This window comes from Grammomys surdaster, unplaced genomic scaffold (genome assembly GCF_004785775.1).
Source record: "Grammomys surdaster isolate TR1022 unplaced genomic scaffold, NIH_TR_1.0 150, whole genome shotgun sequence".
Classification (NCBI taxonomy): Eukaryota; Metazoa; Chordata; class Mammalia; order Rodentia; family Muridae; genus Grammomys; species Grammomys surdaster.
This window is the reverse complement of record NW_021604608.1, coordinates 16,777,238-16,800,864: the sequence shown is the minus strand read 5'-3', so window position 1 is coordinate 16,800,864 and position 23,627 is coordinate 16,777,238. Positions and strand designations below refer to the sequence as shown.

The 23,627-nt window shown below is 37.0% G+C and overlaps 1 protein-coding gene and 2 pseudogenes across 4 annotated transcripts in view; 2 read left to right on the top strand and 1 right to left on the bottom strand.

Annotated features, from left to right (window-relative positions):
- The window catches only part of Arap2 (ArfGAP with RhoGAP domain, ankyrin repeat and PH domain 2), a 166,642-nt gene that overhangs the window by 94,830 nt on the left and 48,185 nt on the right, over positions 1-23,627 (top strand). For all 4 annotated transcript variants that reach the window (XM_028765222.1, XM_028765223.1, XM_028765220.1 and 1 more), the window contains 2 exons: positions 12,069-12,232; positions 19,519-19,731. In XM_028765222.1, the coding sequence (XP_028621055.1) occupies positions 12,069-12,232; positions 19,519-19,731 (377 nt within the window). The remainder of the gene's footprint in view (positions 1-12,068; positions 12,233-19,518; positions 19,732-23,627) is intronic.
- On the top strand, positions 16,290-16,866 carry LOC114619407 (annotated as a pseudogene).
- On the bottom strand, positions 21,593-22,692 carry LOC114619365 (annotated as a pseudogene).

Genomic DNA, 23,627 nt, shown 5'->3' with positions numbered 1-23,627 from the left:
CACTACAGATGGCCTCTGCATGTGAGTCACTCATAACTAGAACTGGACTTCTTGAAGTCCAGTTTGATTTTGTTTCAAAAAGTATTCATTAAGCTTCAACCATGCATCAGGATAGTTTGACCTGTTGGGGGTAACACGATGCAAAAACAGACAGTATCTTTATTCTCATAAAGTATACACTGTAGCAGAGGAATTATACAAATCAACAACAGAACCTCCACACAGGTACACAAACAGAAGCATATGCTTTATCACTGTCCATCAATTACTAATCCTCTGAAGGACAATAATCAATGACTGAGAAGAAATGAGTACAATATTCTGTGCTACTGAGGGTGAGAGCACAGATATTGTAGATGAGGAAAAAATGCCTATTGTCCTATGATTTAGCACAATAGATACTATATTCTAGACATGCAGACACTGATAGTTGAAGGTCCTGTTAAAAGGCTGAGCTTATATGCTAAAGGGGTTCTGTAGCTAATGGAGGCGAGAGGTTGAATGAGTGAGAGAATGGGAAGAAATTATTTCATATATATGCCTAGGGCCTAATTATACATCTAACACCCTTCACATCATAGTATAAAGAAGTCTTTTTTGTTATAAGCACAAAGATAAATGACTCAAGCTGGAAAGTGGAATTATCTCATTTATGTTTTTAAAGAAATCTTTCATTCTGACTCCTGATGAAGGACTCTGGGGGACAGGAGTCAACTTTAGTGTTCAATTAGAGTTTTGTCAGAGTCAAATAAGAGATTGGTTATCTGAGACTCTGAGCATTGACAAATGGTTGGTTGTATCAAGAAAGAATGATATGCTCGTAAAATAGATAGTTGTTCTACTCAAGGATGGCTCCAACGTTTTGAGTTACCCTAATTATGGCACTATTTTGAGGTAACAATACATACATAATAAAGATAGGATTTTAGTATAATTGGAATAGTTGAAGAACTCATCTGGGGAACTAGTAACATAGAGATTCCTGTTAGATATCAAGATGGAAGTAAGAAATATGGAAGAATTAGAGTAAACAAAATGTGCTGAAACATGCATAGCTAATTCATTTTCCTTGACTCGCCTAGAAAGGTACTGAACACAGACCATTTAAAAATGACTGCATTTACCACCAATCACATGTGTTTGTCCTCATGTGAGGACAAACTTTCAAAAATGTCTAGAACAAAATGAGATTATAGAGGTAGGATATTTGCTCTAGGAAGGCCCTACGAACACAGTTTCTTTTATGATTGTCTGGGTGTATATAAGTGTAAGAATGAAAAGAAACCAGAAAAGGGAGTCATTAAATGTTGAAAGAGGCAAGCTGAAGAATGATGTGGAACATTGAACCCACTTGCCCTGATACCCAGATGTTGCTTTGTGAGCTGAACATAAAGGTGAGTCCTGGGCTTTTAGTCTGGGTGACTGCAGGAAGAGTGTGAGCTTGCTTGGTTGTCCCACATTGTGTTAACTATGAGCACAGCTATTGAAAAGCTGTTTGAATGCTGTGCCAGAATAAGAGAATTTCATCACATTGTGTATTTTTTCATCTCCTTTGGTCTGTCAGATCTTTGGTAAATAATGACTATAAGGTAGAGTTTGGCAACTTGATAAAATCATTGCTTTGGAAATAAAACAACTTCCAATTACTTGTGTTGGTGGTGTATAGAGATAGTATGAATAAGCCAGGGTCTGAGGAATCAACCAGTTGCAAGTCTTAACCTTTAGGGCTTTGTTGTTGTTGTTGTTGTTGTTAACAGCTTCAAATACAGACATTAGTCATAAATAATCTTAATGAGTTAATTTCTTATATTCTTTGTTATTGTATATCCTTGGTTAAAGTTTATATATCCACTGTTGGTTGTTATTTTTCTTTTCTTTTCTTTTCTTGGAGGTGGTTTATTTCATCTTGCCAACTCTCAGGTCACATTCTATGCGTGGAGGAAATATAGAGCAAAAATCTGGAGGCTGAAAGTGAAGCAGAGGCCAAGGAGAAGCATTGATTACTTTCTTATTCTGCATGGCTTGCTTGGCCTGCTCTATTATACATCCCAGGACCACCTGCACAGAAGGCACTACCCACAATGAGCTGTACCATCCCACACTAATTATCAATTAAGAAAATGCCCTATAGACTTGCCCACAAGCAATCTAGGTGGAGGCATTCTATAAATTATGGCCTTAACAACAAAGGTGGAAAAAGAATTCCTTGAACTGAAAAACTTCATATATTGATAATCACCCACAGCTTACAGTCCCTATTTAAATATACAGTTTAGTCTTCCTAATAATTTTCTCTATATGCATAGCATGAGTGTGTTTAGAAAGAGGAATATTGCAATAATATTTTCCACACACAGAGCAAGTTTGCTCTAAAAAGCTCTAAGCAGAAGGTATACCAGATGGCCTCTCTTTAATGTGTATTCTTTGTGTTCTTTAAAAATTACTACTTTGGAAAATAAAGCTTTTGTGATCACACTTAAGGGTTTCTGGTATGCTAGCTGATGCTGTTACTGGGATATAGACTCTATGTCCTTTACAATGTCTTGTTGGAATTACTTTGTATGAAAAAAACAAACATAGTTTATGTAGATTTTATGTTAGTGCATTTAGAGACCTAGAAGTCAGAAGGCATTTTCCTAGACAGTCAATCCTATCTCCACTTGCCTGAAATACTCAGTAGACAGCAACACCTTTTCTGAAAATTAAAAACTGTCTGTGCTCTCTAGCCTACACTCTCTGTTCATGTCTTTCAAATAAGCCACTTTCTTTCCTGTCTTTGTGTTCCAAAACTGCATGCACACTTGTCAAGGACACCTATCACTGAGCCTTTGCTGAATGCCTTTGGTTATATTAAACAAAAGAACTAACTCAGCTGTGTTATCAGAAACAGGAGTGAAGGTGGTATATTTAGTGTGTGTTTTTGTTTTCAGTCCATTGGCTGACCTATAAGAAAGTACATTGTGCTTGATGGCTCCCAAGGCTGACTGCATTTCAGTTTTAACTGCAAATCCCAGACATAATGAACTCAATACTGGGGGAGAAACACCATGTCAATATTTTCCACAATTTTGGAACTGAGTGCTTTGCTCAATTTGGGAGATTAGTACTCTAAATTTAAGGTCCTTATTTTCTATTAAATTATTCTGTATGTTCTTCCTTCCCCCTTGGAATTGTGCTTTATGGGAGAGGTTGTGTTAGTGATCCTCCTGAGGGTAAATTATCTTAAAGTGGTTTCTAAATTGTGCATGTAATTGCTAATTAAACAGTAGCCCATTGCCCACAATATCGGCTTCACTGCTTTTGTAAAATTTGTGATTTAATTCTGAGCAATGAGTTCATCTGAACTTTTCCCAGAAAAAAAACCCAAAGAATCGCCCCCCACAACCAAAAAACAAACAAAAAAACAGATTCTTTTCTCTCACCATGCATACAGATTTTTTTGATTAAAAATAAAGGACTATTTTATTGTATATTTAAGTGATTTATGGTAAAGAAAATTGCAATTAATGGAGTAGTTGTTATAAAAGATGGATTTTGAATATATATTGTTTTGTTTTAACAATTTGTTTTCATTCAGAAACATTCTCCATTCATCAGCATATAACGTTATAGAGAAAATCTGGATGTAATGGTTGATGGCTGTACTCCCAATACTTAAAATGCTAAGGAAAGAGAATTGTAGTAAATTTGAGGCCAGACTGGGCTGTAGCATGGGATTTCACAAAGCATAAATAAATTAATACATATATTAATCAATAAATAGTTGAGAAAACTTGAGAAAGTAATGAGACTGTCTTTTCATGGCATATGTGAACAGGATAATCTCCCCTCCAAAGGAAAAGAATGTTTTACAAAATCTTGATTTCTAGTAGAAACAGTGTGGGAACCGATAGAGCAAGGTTTTGAAGAGTTAGACACTGTGGGGTTATAGAGAGATCTTGTGTGGTACAGCAACAGATGCAGACCAAGTAGGACTTAACCTCGAGAACCTCCAGACAAAATCTGTGCCAGTGGCTTGGAAAGACAGGCAGATGGCATATTGCATTTCCAGTTAAATTAATTCATAAGATTTTCAGGACCTTTTCAAGAATGCAGAGAGCATCCTTAAAAGAACATTTTAAAAGTTATTGTTAAATGTGGGGATGTGAGGATGCATTTTGCAGTCAGTGAAATACCAGCAAAGCTTTGAGCAGACTTGTAACAAAATTCTCTCTCACATTGCACATACAAGTGTTTGTCTGATAGTGTGAGATGAGGGTGGGAAGCTAGCTTTATCATCCTTGAGGAATCACGTGGCTTGAGGCTGTTTACTGAGCTCTTGGCTTCAGAAGAAGCAATCTATTTATAATAATGTTTCCTCATTCATTATTCTTGCTGTTGCCACCTCTGCATCTGCATAGTCTCTTAATAATTAGCTTTTGTTTTTACTAAAATTCTATCTCTGTGTCCCAATTTCTTACATAAAGGAGTAGGGGGAAAAGTCTCTAAATGGAGATGCTACAATGCTAAATGCAGTGTGCTAGACACCTGCTTCTGGCATAATGGAGGCACTACGTGGCACATGCTGTTCCTCTTTAAATAACTAGAAAACTCCACAGACTAGCGGAAGGAACTGTTTTCAGATTTTGTAACAGTTGGTGTTTCTGGAATGTGATTCCAGAAAGTGTTAGGTGGTCTTGGATTTGTCCACCACTTATGGCACAATGGGAAACTCAGGCACAATATGGCGGCTTTCCAAGAGAGGAATCCCATGAGCCTGGATTCACAGGCATGTCAAGGAAAGGTTATTATTTTCTTGGGACTCAGTTTGCAGTGTGGACATCCAAGAGCAGCTCCTGGAATGTCACCAATCAAATAACCTTTGGTGTGTACAGTAGATAGTAGTAGAGTATGTTCAAACTCTTATCCACCTTAGTTAGAATGATGGGTTACCTATGCAGGACATTTAGCAAGGATCCACAAAGACCAGTAGCTGAGTATAGTGCCTGAGACTAAAGGATGCTTGGCTTTTACTTTAAACTTAAAAATCCATCCTTAGAGGCTCATGGCTTCACAGATGCTCTAGTTCTCTGGGCTGAACAAGAAAATGATGTGAAAACATTCATTAATATTCTCTGTGGGAAGGCTTTACAATCTCACGAAAAAACTCAGTGTTCATGGTGTTTAACCTTCAGGTAAAATTAATCATAATTATGAGCGATATAAAAAAGCCATAACCAGTTCATAGATATAGCAAAAAATGTAAAAGATAATATAATTATCAAAGACTATAAACATGATTTTTAGTATTATACATATATTCTGAGATGTCAAAGAAAACATACACATAATTACAAATATGTATAATTGAAAGGAAAAAAACATTGAATTCAATTTTGGAAGAGAGATTTCATGAGTATAGCAAAGTCCAGTCTTGAGCTGCTAGTCTCATGCCTGGCTTCCTGAGTCAAGCTGAGCTTAAAAACAAAGCCTTTGAAAGATATATTCAGTACAAGTCTGGATTATTGGGCAGGGAATCTATCTCAAAGATATAGCAGTTGCTTAACATGCCAGCAGCCATGTGCTTGATCCACAGTACTGAAATGGAAAAACCTATCATAAAACCAGTGAGCTCAATAGAAGCAAGGACAGCAAATACACATTACCACCAGCAGGGATGAGAAGAAATTTTACTGTGGGTCATCCTACTCTTTAAGATGGAATTTTATATAATAGCTTCAATAGTTAAGATACAGTTGAACAAAATAGATGCATGAACTAGGCAGTCATGTTCACCTGTTTTACTCAGTATTTTATCTGTAGATCAGCATGATAAACAAACTTGATAAAAGTTATAAATATTAGAGTGATAACTGAAGTATAGTTGCAAATCTCGGAACTTTAGTTGAAAAATAAAATCTGTGATATCTTTTCAAATTTAGAAACTTATATGTGGACCTGATCTCTGTTATCCTAGCACTTAAAAGACTGAGGCAGAAATTTTATGAATTAGAGGCCAGCCTAAGTTATATTTAGGATATATATAGGTTCTAACCAATCCTTGTCTCAAACCCTTGATCCAGCTCCTCAAGTTAGAAACTGTGATCCTCCAACCAGCTTATTAATGGGGGAAATAGCCTGGCAGTTGTAGTGTATCAGGTAGGCCACCATACCCATTATCTTCTTCATGGCTGCTGAACTTGGTCCTCACATCTGTGGGGCAAACACTTCATTCACTTAGCTGTCTCCCCAAGGACAGATTCATGTTTACAATAAAGGTAATAAAATAAAATAAAATAAAGGTAATGGATACTTACTCAATATTCTAGTGAGTTAGCTTTAGCATGTTTACGCAATATGTATCTTGACATGTAGCCATAACAATACAAAGTTCGAGTCAAGTCAGTTTCTAAAATTAAAAAGTGAGACCAGGTTAGGTGCTCCTTAGTGAATAAATGTATAAACAGTATGATGGACTAATTAACTACTATTAATTAATTATAAACAGATTTGTAGTAACAACATAACCAAATGGTAAGACCATTATGCTGAGTAGATGAAAACAGGTGAAAAAGAGTAATGGCACGGCCTTTTATTTATATAAAATTATACAACTAATAGTCTAATACCTAATGACAGAGGACCAACCAGATTTTTCTGGGTGATGGATAGAAGAAGGGATTCACTGCAAAGAATTATGAGGGTTTTGTAAATGATGGACATGTTTTGTGTATTGATTTTGGTAGAAGTCATATGGGAATAGGCATTTGTAAAAAAATGTTTTGACCACACAATTAAAATGAGTGCATTATAAATCTAACAAGCAAATATCACTCACAGCAATAAAATGCTTCATCTTTTTCCATTAGAAACAAAAAAACTGCCAGTGATGATTAGCATACTCTTTGGGAGCCTGCTTAGGAAGTAGAAAGGAAACCACAGCACAGCGAGCATTTCCAAAGATATCTTACAGCTTTATCCCTTGCAGATGTAGAATACTTTGCAAGGCAGGATATATGCTCTTCTGTCTCTGTCTGTTGAAACGGTCTCTTCCAGTAATGTCTTTGAGCCAGCCTCTTTAGGAAACTGTTTCATGATCCTGTCATAAGAACACTGAGAAGAAGTGACACAACAATGTCACTTCTAGCACGAGCGTGCCATGGAACTGAAAACCAAGAGTTTTGATTTTCATTGTTTGAGTACAGGATCGTGGACAATGTGACAGCTGGTGACTTAGAACTGAGTTATTGGAAGTTGATGGCAACTTAAGGAGAGTCAGTTTTCTTCAGAGACATGGCTCCTGAGAGGCTACTCATCTCCAGTAGATGGCCCTATATCCATGCACATATGGTCAGCCCTAAGTAGACTCAGTGGGTTTACATTTAAAAAGCACATGAAGTTGGGAGAAAAAAAGTGGTGTATGGTGGCAGGGTGCAGGGGACAAGGGCAGGGGACAAGGAGCAGGGGGCAGGAGGCAAGTAGGTGAGAATTTATAAGGGAGGGAAAGGGGATTGTGTGATCAAAACAAATTAGATGTATGTATGAAATTCTCAAAAATAAAAAGAAATTAAAAACGCTAGCTTCTCAGCCCCTTCGTTATCCTTGATCCTGAAACAAATTTCCTCTATGTTTTAGTTTGCTTTTCATAAATGAAGAGCTTGGCAGTCAGATCTTCCTCTCTCTGGCTTACCGCTCAGTGTAAAACACAGGTGATGTGCTTTAGAAGTCTGTCCCACATGCCTTACCTTCAAGGTATGAGTAAATACTTAGATTTGTATCATCTGTTTCTTACAGCTTTTTAAAACAGAAAGAGACAAAATATTCTAACTAGAGACTGTTTGATGTTTTGGAAAACATGACAGACTTTATACATGTCTATAATGATATATTCTGTCTGTGTATACATTATCCAGATGTAGGGGATAATATATTCCAAGTCAGTTGACCTTTCCCCAAATTTGGCAGATCTAAGCTTATGTCCATTTACAGATGCTCTAGTAAATATGTTTACTGTCATGTACACATGCATGACAGAGGAACAGAAGCAGATATTTTTTACCTTCACTTTAAATTACGTGCTTGTGACAGTGTTTTGTGCTTGAAAATACGTGTCAGAACTTTGCAAATTCATGTCAAGTTTCTTGATACATATTACCAAATGTCATTTCAGAACATCTATGCTCTATAAAATACTTTGTCTAGTTGTACAATCTTCAGCTGCATCTCCAATTATTGGAAAACTTCTGACATTGCTGTATTTGTGTGTGTGTGTGTTTGCAGGTGTGTATGCATGTGTGTATATGTGCTTACACACACACAAGCATATAAACTTATGATTGTTACACTAGTTTGTGCCTATTGTCTCTTGGTATTTTTATATGTATTAATTTTAATGATTGATGACCATATTTCTGCTGCGACCTGGAAGTTGTCATTTTTCTATAAATACTTAGGCTATTTTTAAGCCATTTTTATGGTATATGGCATTTGCTTCTCAGCTTTAGTTATTTATGGATAAATTTGTTTTTTATGTAGTCTGATTTATTGATTGTTTATCTCAAGAGACCTCAGGAGGCTCAAATCACTATAAAAACCAATTCATTTGTATTTTGCAATTTTAACAGAATTTTATACATTAGTCCTGGAGCCTGTCTTGTAGAATTTATTGAGCTGCCTTAATAATAACACATTAAATGTTTACATGTCTTAGATTTATTTTTGTTTAATTGTCAATAATAATATATAAATCTGTTGTAATTAGAGTTGATCAGAATAACTTTTTCATATATTGAGTACAGAGCTGAATGTTTACTTAAAATCCTTATACAATGTAAAACGGTTGTTTAGTAGCACTGGAAGATGCAAGATTGGTCAGCATGTGCATAGAAAATATTTTATGATACCTTACTTGGTATGTCTACAGTTTAAACAAGAATCAGAATGGATAGTTTTGGAATGAATACAGTGAAATATCAGGCATCCCATGGGCTGTAGTAGATGATACATTTTAAGATTTACTGTTTGACTTGTTGACACAGGAGTTAACGTGTCATTACATGTTCTGCACCACACTAGTTCACAAGCAGACAGCTAACCTTCCATTGTTGGGTTTCTTTTGACTAGAAGGAAAATTCAAAGCCTGCCATCACAGCTAGTGACAGGGCTGTAGTGATCTTAAAGGACCATTGCTACATTTTGGATATGTTTCACTGACTACTAGAATACACACCCATTGTATTTTCAAAGATTTTAAGTCATATTAACGACTAAATTATGAATTAAAATCTATTTAAATAAAATCAGGAGAAAAGACACTGTTACTGTTTTTACCTGGATTTAGAAAAACAGAATTTTAACTAGGTATATATACGCAAGGGCTTGCTACTTCTGAAGATAATTTGCTGTAATATTTTCATGGAGACACATACTCAGAAGTAAGATGCTTTGGGTGATGTACAATAAGTGGAAAAGCTAAAACATTACAGAACTATTGGACCATTTGTCAGAATTCTTCAAAGAAAGGAATTACATACTCTGTGGGTCTGGGAAGTGTAGGTAGACTGGAAAACAAAAAACAATAGATGAAGATGTCAGAAAGTAAACGCCAAGGAATACAGGCACAGACGTTAGGAAACAGTAGTTCTAGCAACTCCAGAATTGTGTTGGAGTGCTGGTGTTGGCTTTGTCTTCCTGAAAGCGCATTGCAAGAAGAGAAAAAAAAAATAGGAAAGGATGGGAGACTCTCTTTTTCTTAAATCACAGTCAATGATGTTCGGAAATGTGAAAGATCTCATTCTTCTACCACAACTCCCTAAGGAAGCCCTAAGATTTCATCAGTTGTTCTTTTCTTGCTGTTGGTAAATGCAAAGTATCTAATTTTGCTGAAAAATAAATTATGGTAGTGTTTTTTTAGAGCAGCGGTCCCTCAACCTTCCTAGTGCTACGACCCTTTAATACAGTTCCTCATGTTGCACTGAACTCCAACCATAAAAGTATTTTCATTGTTACTTCATAACTGTAAGTTTGTTATGGTTATGAATCCTAATGGAAAGATCTGATTTTCACTATGTCTGATATGTGACCCTTGTGGAAAAGGGTCATTCCATCTGCCATAGGGTTGCAAGTAATTGGTTAAGAACCTTGGGATGGAGAGATGGCTCGGTGATTAAGAGTACTCACTGCCCTTTCAGAGGTCCTGAGTTCAATTCCCAGCAACCACATGGTGGTTCACAACCATCTGTAATGAGATCTGATGGCCTCTTCTGGTGTCTGAAGATAGCTATAGTGTACACATATACATAAAATAAATAAATCTTTAAAAAAGAACTGACTACCTTAGAGTAAATATACTTGGGGTATATTGGTATTTCACATTTTAAATTTTGTACTGTGGATAATATTTGGAAAAAATATATCAGTAAATGCCAGAGACCAGGCTTAGGCAGAGACCAATTTTTTTCTCACAAGTCTGTGTAAAGTTTGACATTTGACAAGTAAGTTGTATAGGAACAGCAGAGGGTTAAAAAAGAGGACAAAGCAACTGTTGGTCAAGACAGGAACCCATGGCCAGAAGTGTGTGGCGCTATCAGAGAGCATTTAGGAACCTTACTGTGTTTATGCCATTGGCCAGGAGGGGGCATCTGTGCAGCCAACACTGAGCTGTTACAAAATGACAGTGGAAAACTCAGGCCAAATCATGAAGACCCTTCCGTTTAAAAGCCAAAGCTTTAAAGATATGACTAATATCCAAAACTGGTGTCAGCAGCCCCATCTTGTTGAAATAATGTCCTGGTAATAGTGGGGAATAGAATTATAAAAGAGGAGATCAAGAAGATAATCCTGTCAGGGGCTTTGGTGACCTTGGAAAGTTCTGGAAGAGCAGAGAGGAACACCAGAAAGAGTGAATATTACAGATTATAGGAGCAACAGCAATAACAAAAAGTGCAGAAACGTGGAAGTGATTAGCGGGGGATGCTAAGCTACAGGAATAAATCCTAAACTTCAGAAGACTCATGTAGAGTCAGGTAAGTTGAGACTTAATGTTTCCCAGAGCAGATAGCTCTCACAATAGTGACAGTTTTCACATTCCTGGTCCATGGTGGAGGTATCCAATACATTGTTTCTTAGCAGCATGCTTTAGAGGAAAGATAGAACATCTACAGGGTGCTTAACTGTGTGCAGTTATGATCAGTTCTCCAACAGAGAAACAGAGATCTTATTTGAATTATGTACTAAGTAGCTGTGCAGCTAGGTTTCCCTTTTAGCATACCTGTTTGCAACATCATATTGTATTTTGTCTTGATTCCTTCGAGCATCATCTTGCTATATAATTGCTACCACCCAGGAATTCCCTCTTTATCTTTACCTTGTCTTGAACTTGTGATGCTCTTGCCTTCCCCTGCCTCTCCCTCTATCCCCCAAAGGCTGGGGATCAAACATGTGCCACCAGACCTACATTTGCCCTTGGTTTTAGCAAAGGTGTCATTTGTGAAGACCAGTTCTAGCCTAGAGATCCGGATTGGGACTCACTAATATGTGTGCAGGACCTGATAGCCTCACCCTGATGACAGGAATCTAGATCATCCCTAATGTCTGTAGATGAACTGAGATTATGCATAATGGGGCTATTCAGAAAGTTGAAGTAACATTGGGATAGAAGCGACAAGTCTCAAAGAATGAAAATCCGAAAAGAAAAAGCAAATCACATTTGGTTTGCCCCCCCCCTTATTTTAAAGCAATGAAATTGACAATTGCAAAATATTTTTATTGGCCAGTAATATATTTAAAGACACTGGTGATATTTGCCAGAGTAGTTTTCATTGAACTATTTAGAGATGGAATTGGAGACTTAGGGAATTGGGAGAGGATGACTGAATTGGTAGCGCTTCCTCTGTGCTATATGACCTTAACAGACAACAGAGGGAGAAGAGAGGGAAACACACCTCGTAGGGTGGAAGGTAAAAGAAAATTTTTTTTTCTTAATGTGTGAGACAAGATCACATACATGTGTATTTCCGAGTAATCTATGTTGAAAATACATCTTTTTAAAAAGCAAAATTATAATATGATGTGCTTTTTAAACTTCACAGAACACTATACATCCATGGGCACTCCAAGTTGGATTTCACAGTCTGGCATACTGCAATTGAAAAAGCAGCAGGTACAGATGGTAACGCATTACAAGATCAGCAGCTCTGCAAGAATGACGTCCCCATTATTGTGAACAGCTGCATAGCATTTGTTACACAGTATGGTAAGTATCACAGGATGTTTATTCAGCTCCTAGGACTTAGGGCATCACTCTTAGAGCTTCTAAGTAGTACCTCCGTGGGAACGAATTAGTGCCTTTCCCTTTGTAAGTATACCAGTGAAACCTCAAAGCCCATCACTGCTCAGCTGGCCCACCCCTTTCTCCAGCAGCTCATTTACACTGGTAATACTTTCCCACCATTACCTTGGTCCTTCATGCCCACGAAAATACTAGGTAACCCATTAAATAAAATAGTATAAAAACGTCCCTAAAAATAGTAAAGACTATTTTTAGCGATAAAAGTTCTAGAACAAAGCCACGAGCAGCTCACCATGCTTAAGTATGGTTTTTAGAAATAGTAAACCTTGGAACAATATACAAAATGATGCGATTTCTGTTAGCAAGCACAAAATGTGTGTGTGTGTGTGTGTGTGTGTGTGTGTGTGTGTGTGTGTTTCATTCACCATGCTATTGGTCAGAAGTTTACATCAACTGTGGCCATTCATTTTAATGATGGGCTATTAGCTATAGACACTTTTATGAGCAAACTAGCAAACCAAAAGAATTGGATCTGTACCTACTTTGTTAAGTCTCCTTTTAATTCCATGTGATAGCGTGGGTTTTATAAGTTTACCTAGAAAATAACCTTTGTCTTCATATTTATTTTCAAATTATTGTAAATCCTCAAATTCATTCTTAGTTGCATACATCATTCAAATTTCTAAAAGATAGAAACTTTCTATTGTTTGTATGTATGTATGTATGTATGTATGTATGTATGTATGTATGTTTGTGATTCTGGGTTCACATCCAGGGCGTTACTGCAAGCTAGGCTAATGCTCTTCTGCCTGTTTATATATACCTTCACTTATATTTTGAATATATTGTGTTTTCAACCTTTTAAATGATGGATAAATGCCATTTATGTAAAAAAAATCTGGAGAAGGATGAAGTGATAGACGTAGTATTTCTGAAGTTGTATTAATGCTTTATTCTTTAATATTATAGGTATTTGGGGTGTTTTAACTTGAAAAGAAGACAGACAAGGTAGTAAGAAAGACTTAATAAAACATTGTCTTGTTTCATAAGAAACATGCAGCCAGAGTGAGCAGCTCACCTGGAATATGTGAATATTTTATGTATAAAGCTAATGACATGATGGATAACCACATGTCCAAAATAAGTATTCTCATGTAAAGAAGTTAAATTCTTGTTTTGGAAGTTAAATTTATGGTGTGTATTCACGTTTTTTGGGAAAGAGTGTCATCTTAAGTATTTTACTTCAGATGTAATCCAATAATATTTTTTCAATTATATGTTGTATTTATGCTGAAGGTATATTAAGGCCTTCCACTTAACCGTATGTGCAGGAGTTACCTTGGGGACATCTTTTGGATCATAGTGTAGGTACATCTTACTTACCAGCTACCCTGTTTAATTGAGTACTGGAAACAGTTGTCTTTATGTACTGTGCTCATCCACTTTTCCTTGGCTGCATTTCGCAGGGATATGTGAGCACACACACTGTGTTAGGAAGGGCATAAACTCACAGGGAACTTTCGTATCATGTTAGTTTTATGGCGGCATAGCATCTTTTTAAGCTGGCAAATGATTAAAATAGCATGAAGAATTCTAGTGTAACCATTTGAAAGTTTCTCTGGAGCAGTAACAAGTTTCCCTTTGGTGTTTATGTGAATTTAAAATTATTAAGCACTTAAGATTGTTAAGATTAAGATTGTTTCAACTATATCCCACAGATATTAAGAACTTTATAACTAACACAAAGTGTATTAAGTTCTGCTTTAAAGTAAAAAAGCCAATAAACAATTGTTTATATTTTAGCAGAATATGGAATAAAACCTTTATGTTATACTCATTAACATAAAGATTTGATAGGAACTTGGGAACTGCACAGGGCTCACAGGATGCAAGTGTTTGCCTTGAAGTCTCTATAGTAGCAATTATTTTTGAATATCTTAGCATCTGTGTAAAGGCCAATTTTCTGTGCTCTTCATGTTAACATTTTGAGCTTTACCAAGTTCAAAATGTATTATGAACTTAATCTTTAAATAAAGTGTAGTAATTAATTCTTGGAGGATTCTTTTCAATTTATATAAAATTATATTCTATATTTTTAAGTGTATGTTTCTGTCTCTGTCTTTCTGTCTCTGTCTCTGTCTCTCTCTGTCTCTCTCTGTCTGTCTCTCTCTGTCTCTCTCTGTCTGTCTCTCTCTGTCTGTCTCTCTATCTCCTCTCTCTCTCTCTCTCTCTCTCTCTCTCTGTGTGTGTGTGTGTGTGTGTGTGTGTGTATGTGTGTGTACATGCACTTACAGGTGCACATGCTTGTACATGTATGCCACATCATGTATGAATTGGTCAGAGGACAGTTTTTTGGGATTCACTTCCCTTCTGTCTTCTGGGTCCTTAAGATGAAACTGAAAGATGCAAGCTTGGAAGCAAGAAGCTTTGTTCACTGTACCGTATTTCCTGCTCTATTCTTATAATTTCATTCAGTCTGCTGAAGTTGTTTAAGTATCAGATATTAAAAATATCTTCAGTGAGGAATATTGCCTCTCAGGCACATAGTTAAAATTAATTGATAACAATTTATTTACCTTTGCAGTAAATAGTCATTCACCAAATGCCTTTTGACTTTTCCCATGTACTATTATCCTGACAGATAAAAAAGAAGACTTAATTCTTGCCTTCTTGTCCTTTAGGACATCATAAATTTATAGTTGAGAAGCAAGCGCATGGACAGGTAGTTACATCTTAGCATGTAAGATTCTGTGGAGAGAGGCTCATTGTTCTAAACTGGGCATAGCAGTTTACCCCAGAATAGAGGGTTTAATAGACAGCTATGTGGTTGTTTAGGAAAGTGTGTTTGGAGTTTACTGTGCCCAAAGTATAGAGCGCAAAGATAATACCTATACAGGAGACAGGAGGTTGGGCCAGCTCTAGTAGATTTTTAATACATCTTCATAAAGTTGTGTTTTTCCTACAGGCATTTGGGAAGATGTATATAGATTATTTTTTTAGGCTTTTGACAATAAGACTAACTGACCTATATGTTTTGTCACATCATTGACATTGTATGGACAAATTTGGCCTGATTAAGCATAGGGGAGGGAAGCTATATAATGCAATGAAGTAATACAAGACACAGATGATAGCATATGAGCAGAAAGAAGACTGATTTGTTTGATATATTTTTAACGAAGTGAGTTGCAAAGATTCTGACTTGGCATAAGGTAAGGAGAAAGTAATGTCATCTATTGAGATTGAGGTGCAGGCTTTTAAAATATGATTTGAAGATAAGCTGATGAAAAGAAGCAAAAAAAAATCAGTTCCTTCACATTTTTATAATGTCCTATAAGGCTATGTCTGTCTCTGTGTATGCATGATGCCATATGTATGTGTCAGTGAATCAAGGTTTAAGGATTAAAACCCAATTAAAGATTGGAATGTTGTATAAGGAATGGGAAGAGTGGATAGATTCACTCTGGGAATTTTCTAATAGGCCAAAAATAAAATTGAAGTGAGGTTGGAAAAAGAAAATAAATAAACACTAGGAGCTATTAGAAGGGGAGAAATGTAAATACGGTTATGATACCAGAAAAACCTGAAGATTAACAGAGAGGTTATGATACCAGAAAAACCTGAAGATTAACAGAAAGGTTATGATACCAAAGAAAACCCATGATAGACGGAATTTTGGTAGCAGATTCTGGAGGCTTCTCAAATGCTGCAATCAACTGTCAATATCCAAAACTGACAGGAATCTGGATAGTACTATTGATATATTAATGACAGTGCTCCAAACCCAGAAGAAAATTTCTAGGACAGACTATGCAGTAATGTGAGGACATTGAAAAAAATAGTGTTTCAATGCTATCCCCATCAAAATTCCAACTCAATTCTTCATAGAGATAGAAAGAGCAAGTCTCGGGCCTTTTCCGCCTGCTCCTCCCTCCCCCCCAACCCCCCTCAGCTCTGCTCAGGCTGCACCGCACTCTCTTCCCACGCTGTCATGCTAGCGCAGCTGTCCTCAGCCGTCACCATGATCATCTACTGGGACCTCATCAGCCATGACGAGCTGTTCTCCGACATCTACAAGATCCAGGAGATCGTGGATGTGCTGTGCCTGGAGGTGGAGGGCAAGATGGTCAGTAGAACAGAGGGTGCCATCGATGACTCATTCATTAGTGGAAATGCTTCCGCTGAAGGTCCAGAGGGCGAAGGCACTGAAAGCACAGTAGTCACCAGTGTTGACATTGTCATGAACCATCACTTACAAGAAACCAGCTTCACAAAAGAGGCCTACAAAAAGTACATCAAAGACTACATGAAATCACTCAAGGGCAAACTTGAAGAACAGAAACCAGAAAGAGTAAAGCCTTTTATGACTGGAGCTGCAGAACAAATTAAGAACATCCTTGCTAATTTCAATAACTACCAGTTTTTTATTGGTGAGGACATGAATCCAGATAGTATGGTTGCTCTCCTGGACTACTGTGAAGATGGTGTGACTCCATTCATGATTTTCTTTAAGGATGGCTTAGAGATGGAAAAATGTTAACAAATTGGATCTATCACCTGTCACCGAAATTGGCTGCTGCTTACCATCCAGACAACACCAGAACTTAGGACAAATGGGACTGATGTCATTTATTTGGAGTGGAGGCATTGTTTTTTTAAGAGAAAAGCATGTCATGTGGGTTGTCTAAAAATAAAGTGCATTTAAATTTAAAAAAAAAAGAAAAAGAAGAAAGAGCAAGTCTCAAATTCAGTTGGAATAACAAAAAACCCAGGATAGCTAACACTATTCTCAACAATAAAAGAACTTCTTGGGTAATTACCATCCCTGACCTCAAGCTGTACTACAGAGCAATAGTGATAAGAAACTGTATGGTATTGGTACAGAGACAGGCAGGTAGATCAATATAATAGCATTGGAGACCCAGAAATGAACCCACACACCTATGGTCACTTGATCTTTGACATAAAAGATAAAGCTATCCAGTGGAAGAAAGACAGCATTTTCAACAAATGGTGCTGGTTCAACTGGAGGTCAGCATGTAGAAGAATGCAAATAGATCCATTCTTATCTCCTTGTACAAAGCTCAAGTCCAAGTGGATCAAGGGCCTTCAAATAAAACTATATACACTGAATTTAATAAAAGAGAAAGTGGGGGAAAGCCTCGAACACATGGGCACAGGGGAAAGTTTCACAAAACTTGTCAATAAGACAAAACAGCAACCAACAGATTGGGAAAAGATCTTTACCAATTCTACATCTGATAGAGGGCTAATATCTAATATATACAAAGAACTCAAGAAGTTAGACTACAGACAACCAAATAACTCTATTTAAAAAACAGGTAACAACTAAACAAAGAATTCTCAACTGAGGAATATTGAATGTCTGAGAAGCACCTAAAGAAATGCTCAACATCCTTAGTCATCAGGGAAATGAAATCAAAACGACTCTGAGATTCCACCTCACACCAGTCAAAATTAATAAGTTCAAAAACTCAGGTGACAGCAGATGCTAGCGAGGATGTGGAGAAAAAGGAATACTCCTTCTTTGCAGGTGGGATTGTAAGCTGGTACAACCACTCTGGAAATCAGTCTGGCAGTTCCTCAGAAAATTTGACATATCTGAGGACCCAGCTATACCTTTCCTGGGCATACACCCAAAAGATGCTCCAATATATAACGAGGACACATGCTCCACGATGTTCATAGCAGCCTTATTTATAGTAACCAGAAGCTAGAAATAACCAAGATGCCCCTCAACAGAGGTATGAATACAGAAAATATGGTACACGATGGAATACTACTCAGCTATTTAAAATAATGACTTCATGAAATTCTTAGGCAAATTGATGGGACTTGAAAATATCATCCTGAGTGGGGTAACCCAATCACAAAAGAACACACATGGTATGTACTCACTGATAAGCAGATATGAGCCCAAAAGTTCAAAATACCCAAGATACAATTCACAGACCATATGAAGCTCAAGAAGAAAGAAGACCAAAGTGTGGATGCTTCAGTTCTTCTTAGAAGGGTGAACAAAATACTCACAGGAAGAAATATGGAAACAAGTTGTGGAGCAGAGACTGAAGGAAAGGCCATCCAGAGTCGGCTCTTCCTGGGGACCTATCCCATATACCGTTGCCAAACCCTGGTGCTATTGTGGATACTGGGAAATGCTTGCTGTTGGAATTGTGACATAGCTGTCTCCTGAGAGGCTCTGTTAGAACCTGACAAATACAGATAGAATGCTTGCAGCCAACCATTGGACTAAGTGCAGGGGTCCCTGATGGTGGAGTTGGAGATGGGACTGAAAAAGCTGAGGGGGTTTGCAGCCCCATGGAGGGAGCAACAGTGTCAACTTGCCAGACCCCCCACCAGAGCTTCAGAGGACTTGACCACCAACTGAAAAGTACACAAGGAGGGACCTATGGCTCCGGCCATGTATGTGGCAGAGAATGGCCTTGTTGGACATCAGGGGGAGGAATGGCCCTTGGTGCTGTGGGGGTTCAATGCTCCAGTATAGGGAAATTTCAAGGCAGGGAGGTGGGAGTGGGTGGGTGGGTGGGTGAGGGAGCACCCTCATAGAGGCAAGGGGAGGAGGGGTGGGATAGGGGGCTTGCAGAGGGGAGATCTGGAAAGGCGATAACATTTGAAATGTATATAAAGAAAATATCCCCTTAAAATGAAATGAAAAAGGACAGTGAGTTCACTTTGATTTTACAAGGAGAAAGATCTGCAGATGAAGCAAAGAATGTGTGCGTGTCTATCAGCACTGCCATTGTTACCCCTGTCCTGTTGCTTAGTTCTACTTCGACTTATGTGGGGTGTCTGATGATTAGGGGAGTTGGAAATATTGGGGAAAGGAATAGGTTGACGCAGCAAAAAAATCATGGTCGAATATGTGCTGAGAATATGAGAAGGTTTATACCAGATTTTATATCGTTGTGTCCAATTGTAGACAAGCTTGTTTTCTGAGAATAAATTTCTCTTCAGGTAAAAATACATTTGAAAATTATAATCTGGAGAACTAGAGAGAGACCTGAGGGATGTTGACTGAGGACGGGTTGACTTATTCAGTAGGTTCTTATTTAAATCACATTTGAGGAGTGCATGGTCTTTAAGCTCATCACTGATGACTTCTTTTGTTCATGATCCCACAGAAGAATCTGCTCTGTTCCTAAGATATCAGAGTAGATTTTGACTGAAGATACTACTCATATAACTTTTTATTTTTTTTTTAATCACAGGGTTAGGATGCAAATACATTTATCAAAAGGATGGTGATCCTTTGCACATAAGTGAACTCCTGGAGAGTTTCAAAAAGGATGCAAGGAGTGTTAAGTTGCGAGCTGGAAAACATCAACTTGAAGATGTGACAGGCGTGCTGAAGAGTTTTCTGTCTGACATTGATGATGCTCTCCTCACAAAGGAGCTCTATCCATACTGGGTCTCTGCCTTAGGTAATGTCCTTGGTCCAGATATCATGCCAGCCTTCTAATTTAATACTTAAACTTGTCTTTCTTTGGTCATCTGAAAATTTGTGTATAGCTCTTGTTTGGCTTCTGACTAACCCTAATTCATATTCATATAACAAAATATGACAAATTAATATGACAAAAAATTTATTCATTTTCTTGGAATTCCACTTAATAAGGTAAAGTTGTGTTACATCATACAAAAACATAGAAAATAAAATTATTAATAGACCAATTACATATTAAAGTTTTTATTGGATCATTTTTTAAAAAAATTGTTTTATATGCATTTATTAAAACTAGCTCCTTTGCTAAAGTATCACAAGAATATTTTAATACTTTTACCTTTTATATTTTTATAGCTATTATTCCAAACTTGTTAGACATATAAGTATTCTTATTTTTTTAGTAAACTATTAACATGTCACATATCTAAAGTGTTTTCAAAATGCCTATTCTCAATCTGTATATTTCCAGTTTTAGCTTTATATATACCATAATAATAAATACTTTTCATATATATAAAACTGTTTTGAAAGGTTTTTTAAAAAGACTCTTGAATTTGAATAATCTGTTAAATCTTAAACTGAATTAATGTTTTTGAAGGGATTGATTTTGAAATTGTATCACAAGAAATGACAGTTTTAAATTTTTCTCTAATACCCCTGAATAATATTAGTAAGAAGAGACTAGAATTGTCACTAAAAATATAGTGTTTTGAAATTTAACTGTCTGATTCAAAAGTTAGTCCTTGATTTGCTTTCAGGCATTTTTCTAACAGGGTTAAATGTAATCCCAAGGACAATATAATTTCCTGGGTTGTAAACTATTTCATTAAATAGTATGTCTCCATGTAGCTAGTATCCTGCCAATATTCATTTTAAAGATAGTTTTAGTATGAATAAGTGAAATTATATCTAATTTATGAATAAGAAAACTCTGTCTTCATGTATAATTATTCATCACAAAATAGACAATAACTTTATGCTAAAATTGTTAAATGAAAAGAAGTCTGCTGTCAATTGACCAGAAAGAGAGGCTTAGCAAAAATGCCTGTTTCAGAAGGTAGTTTTATCTTTGACTTGAGGATGAGTTATTTGAGAATTTTCTTGGAGACATCTTTTAAAAGCCTGTAGGTCTTTTGTTTATAGATGCAACATGTCCTCTTAGCCATTTCTGAATATATATTATTGGATCTCACTGAAAACCATGATTTTGGTGACCTTATGAGAAAAGTCTCAACTGAAGCTAAGAAAAAAAATTTATTTATATATTAATTTATTTATTGCCCAAATATTGCCCCCTAGCTCTCTTTCACAGAGTTCCTCCCCTCATCCCCTTTCTCCTTCACCTATGAATGTTCAGTTCCCCGCCCCAGGCCACATGCCCCACACCCCATGCATGCCCCATTCCCCCACCCTGATCCCCCTACCCTGGTTCACCACATCTCTTCTAATTAGTCACACCCTCTCTTACTGAGACCAGAGATGACAGCCCTCTGCTACATATGTGTTAGGAGTCTCACAGCTCAGTTGGGAGAGTGTTAGACTGAAACTAAGAATTTTTTTAGTGTTGCCCACTTCTTCTTCTTTTTTTTTATTTCAAAATCGATTAACTGTACATAATACATACATATATATGTACATATTTTAAGTTACAGCGAATACAGTTTATTTTGGCAGGTAGTGTTAAACAAAATTAAAGTTGCATACATTAGTAACAGAACTCAACATCCTTAATTTGGTATAAGTCTGACACAGTTCCTTGCTTTCCTGTGTTCTGCTAAATCAGCATATCTAAACTTAAAAAAAAAAAACTGATATCCTTAAATCTAACTTTACTGTTTTCACTTGTGCTCTGATTCCATACAAAACTTTTCATAAGCTTCTTCAATCTCTGGGTCCATTTCATCATCGATATCATCCAAATATGGGTCACCAGCCCCTGATAAATCTGTTCCATTTTCTTCATAATCTGAAAAAAAGTCCTCTCTTTCAAGTAACTCTTGATACTTTTCTGGGTAATCTGGGTCAGCTGCAGTGAAAGGAACACCATCAGATGTATAAAATGTTGGTTGATTCATGAAATAGTTAGGGTCATTTTCAGGGGTCGCCTCTCTGTATGTTGACGTTGCATGAACCCTGCCCCAGTTACTCGATCGAAGTTCAACAAGCTTCAGGAGCATCTGTCTTACATCTCTGCTGCAGTTGGCATCTAGGACAACATTTTCAATTTTCTGAATTATTTCTTCCATATCAGTTTTCCCCTTTCCTTCTAAGTATCTTCTAAAACTGACCCTGTCAACTTTAGCAATTTTACTGTACAAATTAAGTTGTCATCCATAGGATTAGAGAACAGAGCATTCAGCAGTTCCCGAAGACCAACCTGAAGAATATCTGCTCTTGTAGCCTGTCCATTCATTCCTTTAATCTCCAGGTTAAGATATAGTTGTCCCAGAAACAGAACAAATGAATGAAATCATTTTCGAGTCACTTCATCCCTTTTTGCGGCTTAGTCTTTAGCTTCATACTCCGTCTGGCACCTTTGAAGTAGCAATTGACAATTGACGGAAGTTGCCACTCTGTGGGCTCTCAGATGATGGGACAGGTAATTACACAGACGAGCTCCCATGTAAGAGAAATTTGGGATAGACCTGGCCTGTTGGTAGATAAGTTCCACAAGTTCTTGCAAAGCATCATCTGTTGTGACCCATCCATTCAGGGTTTCTGCAAACTGTTCAATTTCTGTTTCAAAGCTTCCAGACTGTTCTGTAAGATGATTCAGAAAATCCTGAACGTATTCTGATAGAGTGAGATAATCCTCACAACTATCTTCATAGGATTCTGTATAATTAGAAGAATAACCTGATGGGTAAAATTCGGGGGCGTTCAATGACAGCCCCGGGGCCACGACCACCTGGGGCTTAGCCATTGCTGAGTCCTGGTATGGGGTTTTATCCTGTGAACTAGGTGGAGCTTTCTGGGGCCTCCTTTGTTCGGGCAACTCTGCCCTCCTCGCTGGTTCCTCCAGAGAAAAGTCCTGTTGCCCACTTCTAATCCTCAGACTTGAAAGGCAGAGGCCAGCAGATCTCTGTGAGTGAAGCCAGCCTGGTCTACAGAGAGTGTTCCAGGATAGCCAGGGCTGTTACATAGAGAAACCCTTTTTTGAACTAGTCTTCTTTCCCCAAAAAATATTGATTAAAAATTTTTAATTTTGCCAGGCAGTGGTGGCATATACCTTTTATCTCAACCTTCTGGAAGCAGAGGGAGATAGATATTTGATTTCAAAGCCAGCCTGCTCTACAGTTCTAAGACAGCTAGGGTAAAACAGAGAAATAAAAACAAAAGAAAGAAACAAACAAAAACATAATCATAAAAAAACTTAAAAATTATAGTAGTATCATACCAACTGTTTATAAAATACACGAATGTTCTAAGAACACTCTTGAATTATCTAAGTTCTTTTTATAATTAATTTTTTTATTTTTTTTATTTTTATTTACTTACGTAATATAATCTTTTGCTCTGTAATTAAGTTAAAATATTGTATCTTACATGTCCAGTTTAATGGAAACTCTAGTACAAAATTGTAGTTTTAATCACATTTTTAGTGTACATTCCACCCTGATTTCAATATCAGGATCATCTAAAGCTTCCATAATATCACGTCACCACATAAAAGTGTCAACCACTTTTATCCATGTGTTCTGAGTTTACCTGTGCTTAGGCACTGCTCAAGAATTACAATCCCAAGATTTTCCTACTACTGTGCTGATAATGGAATGATTTAGACAATATATTTTGAACTGTTCTTTCCCTCTCCCAGATTTTTCCAGGTCCTCTCAACCTCTCGTCCCACCCAACTTAATATATTCTCTCTAT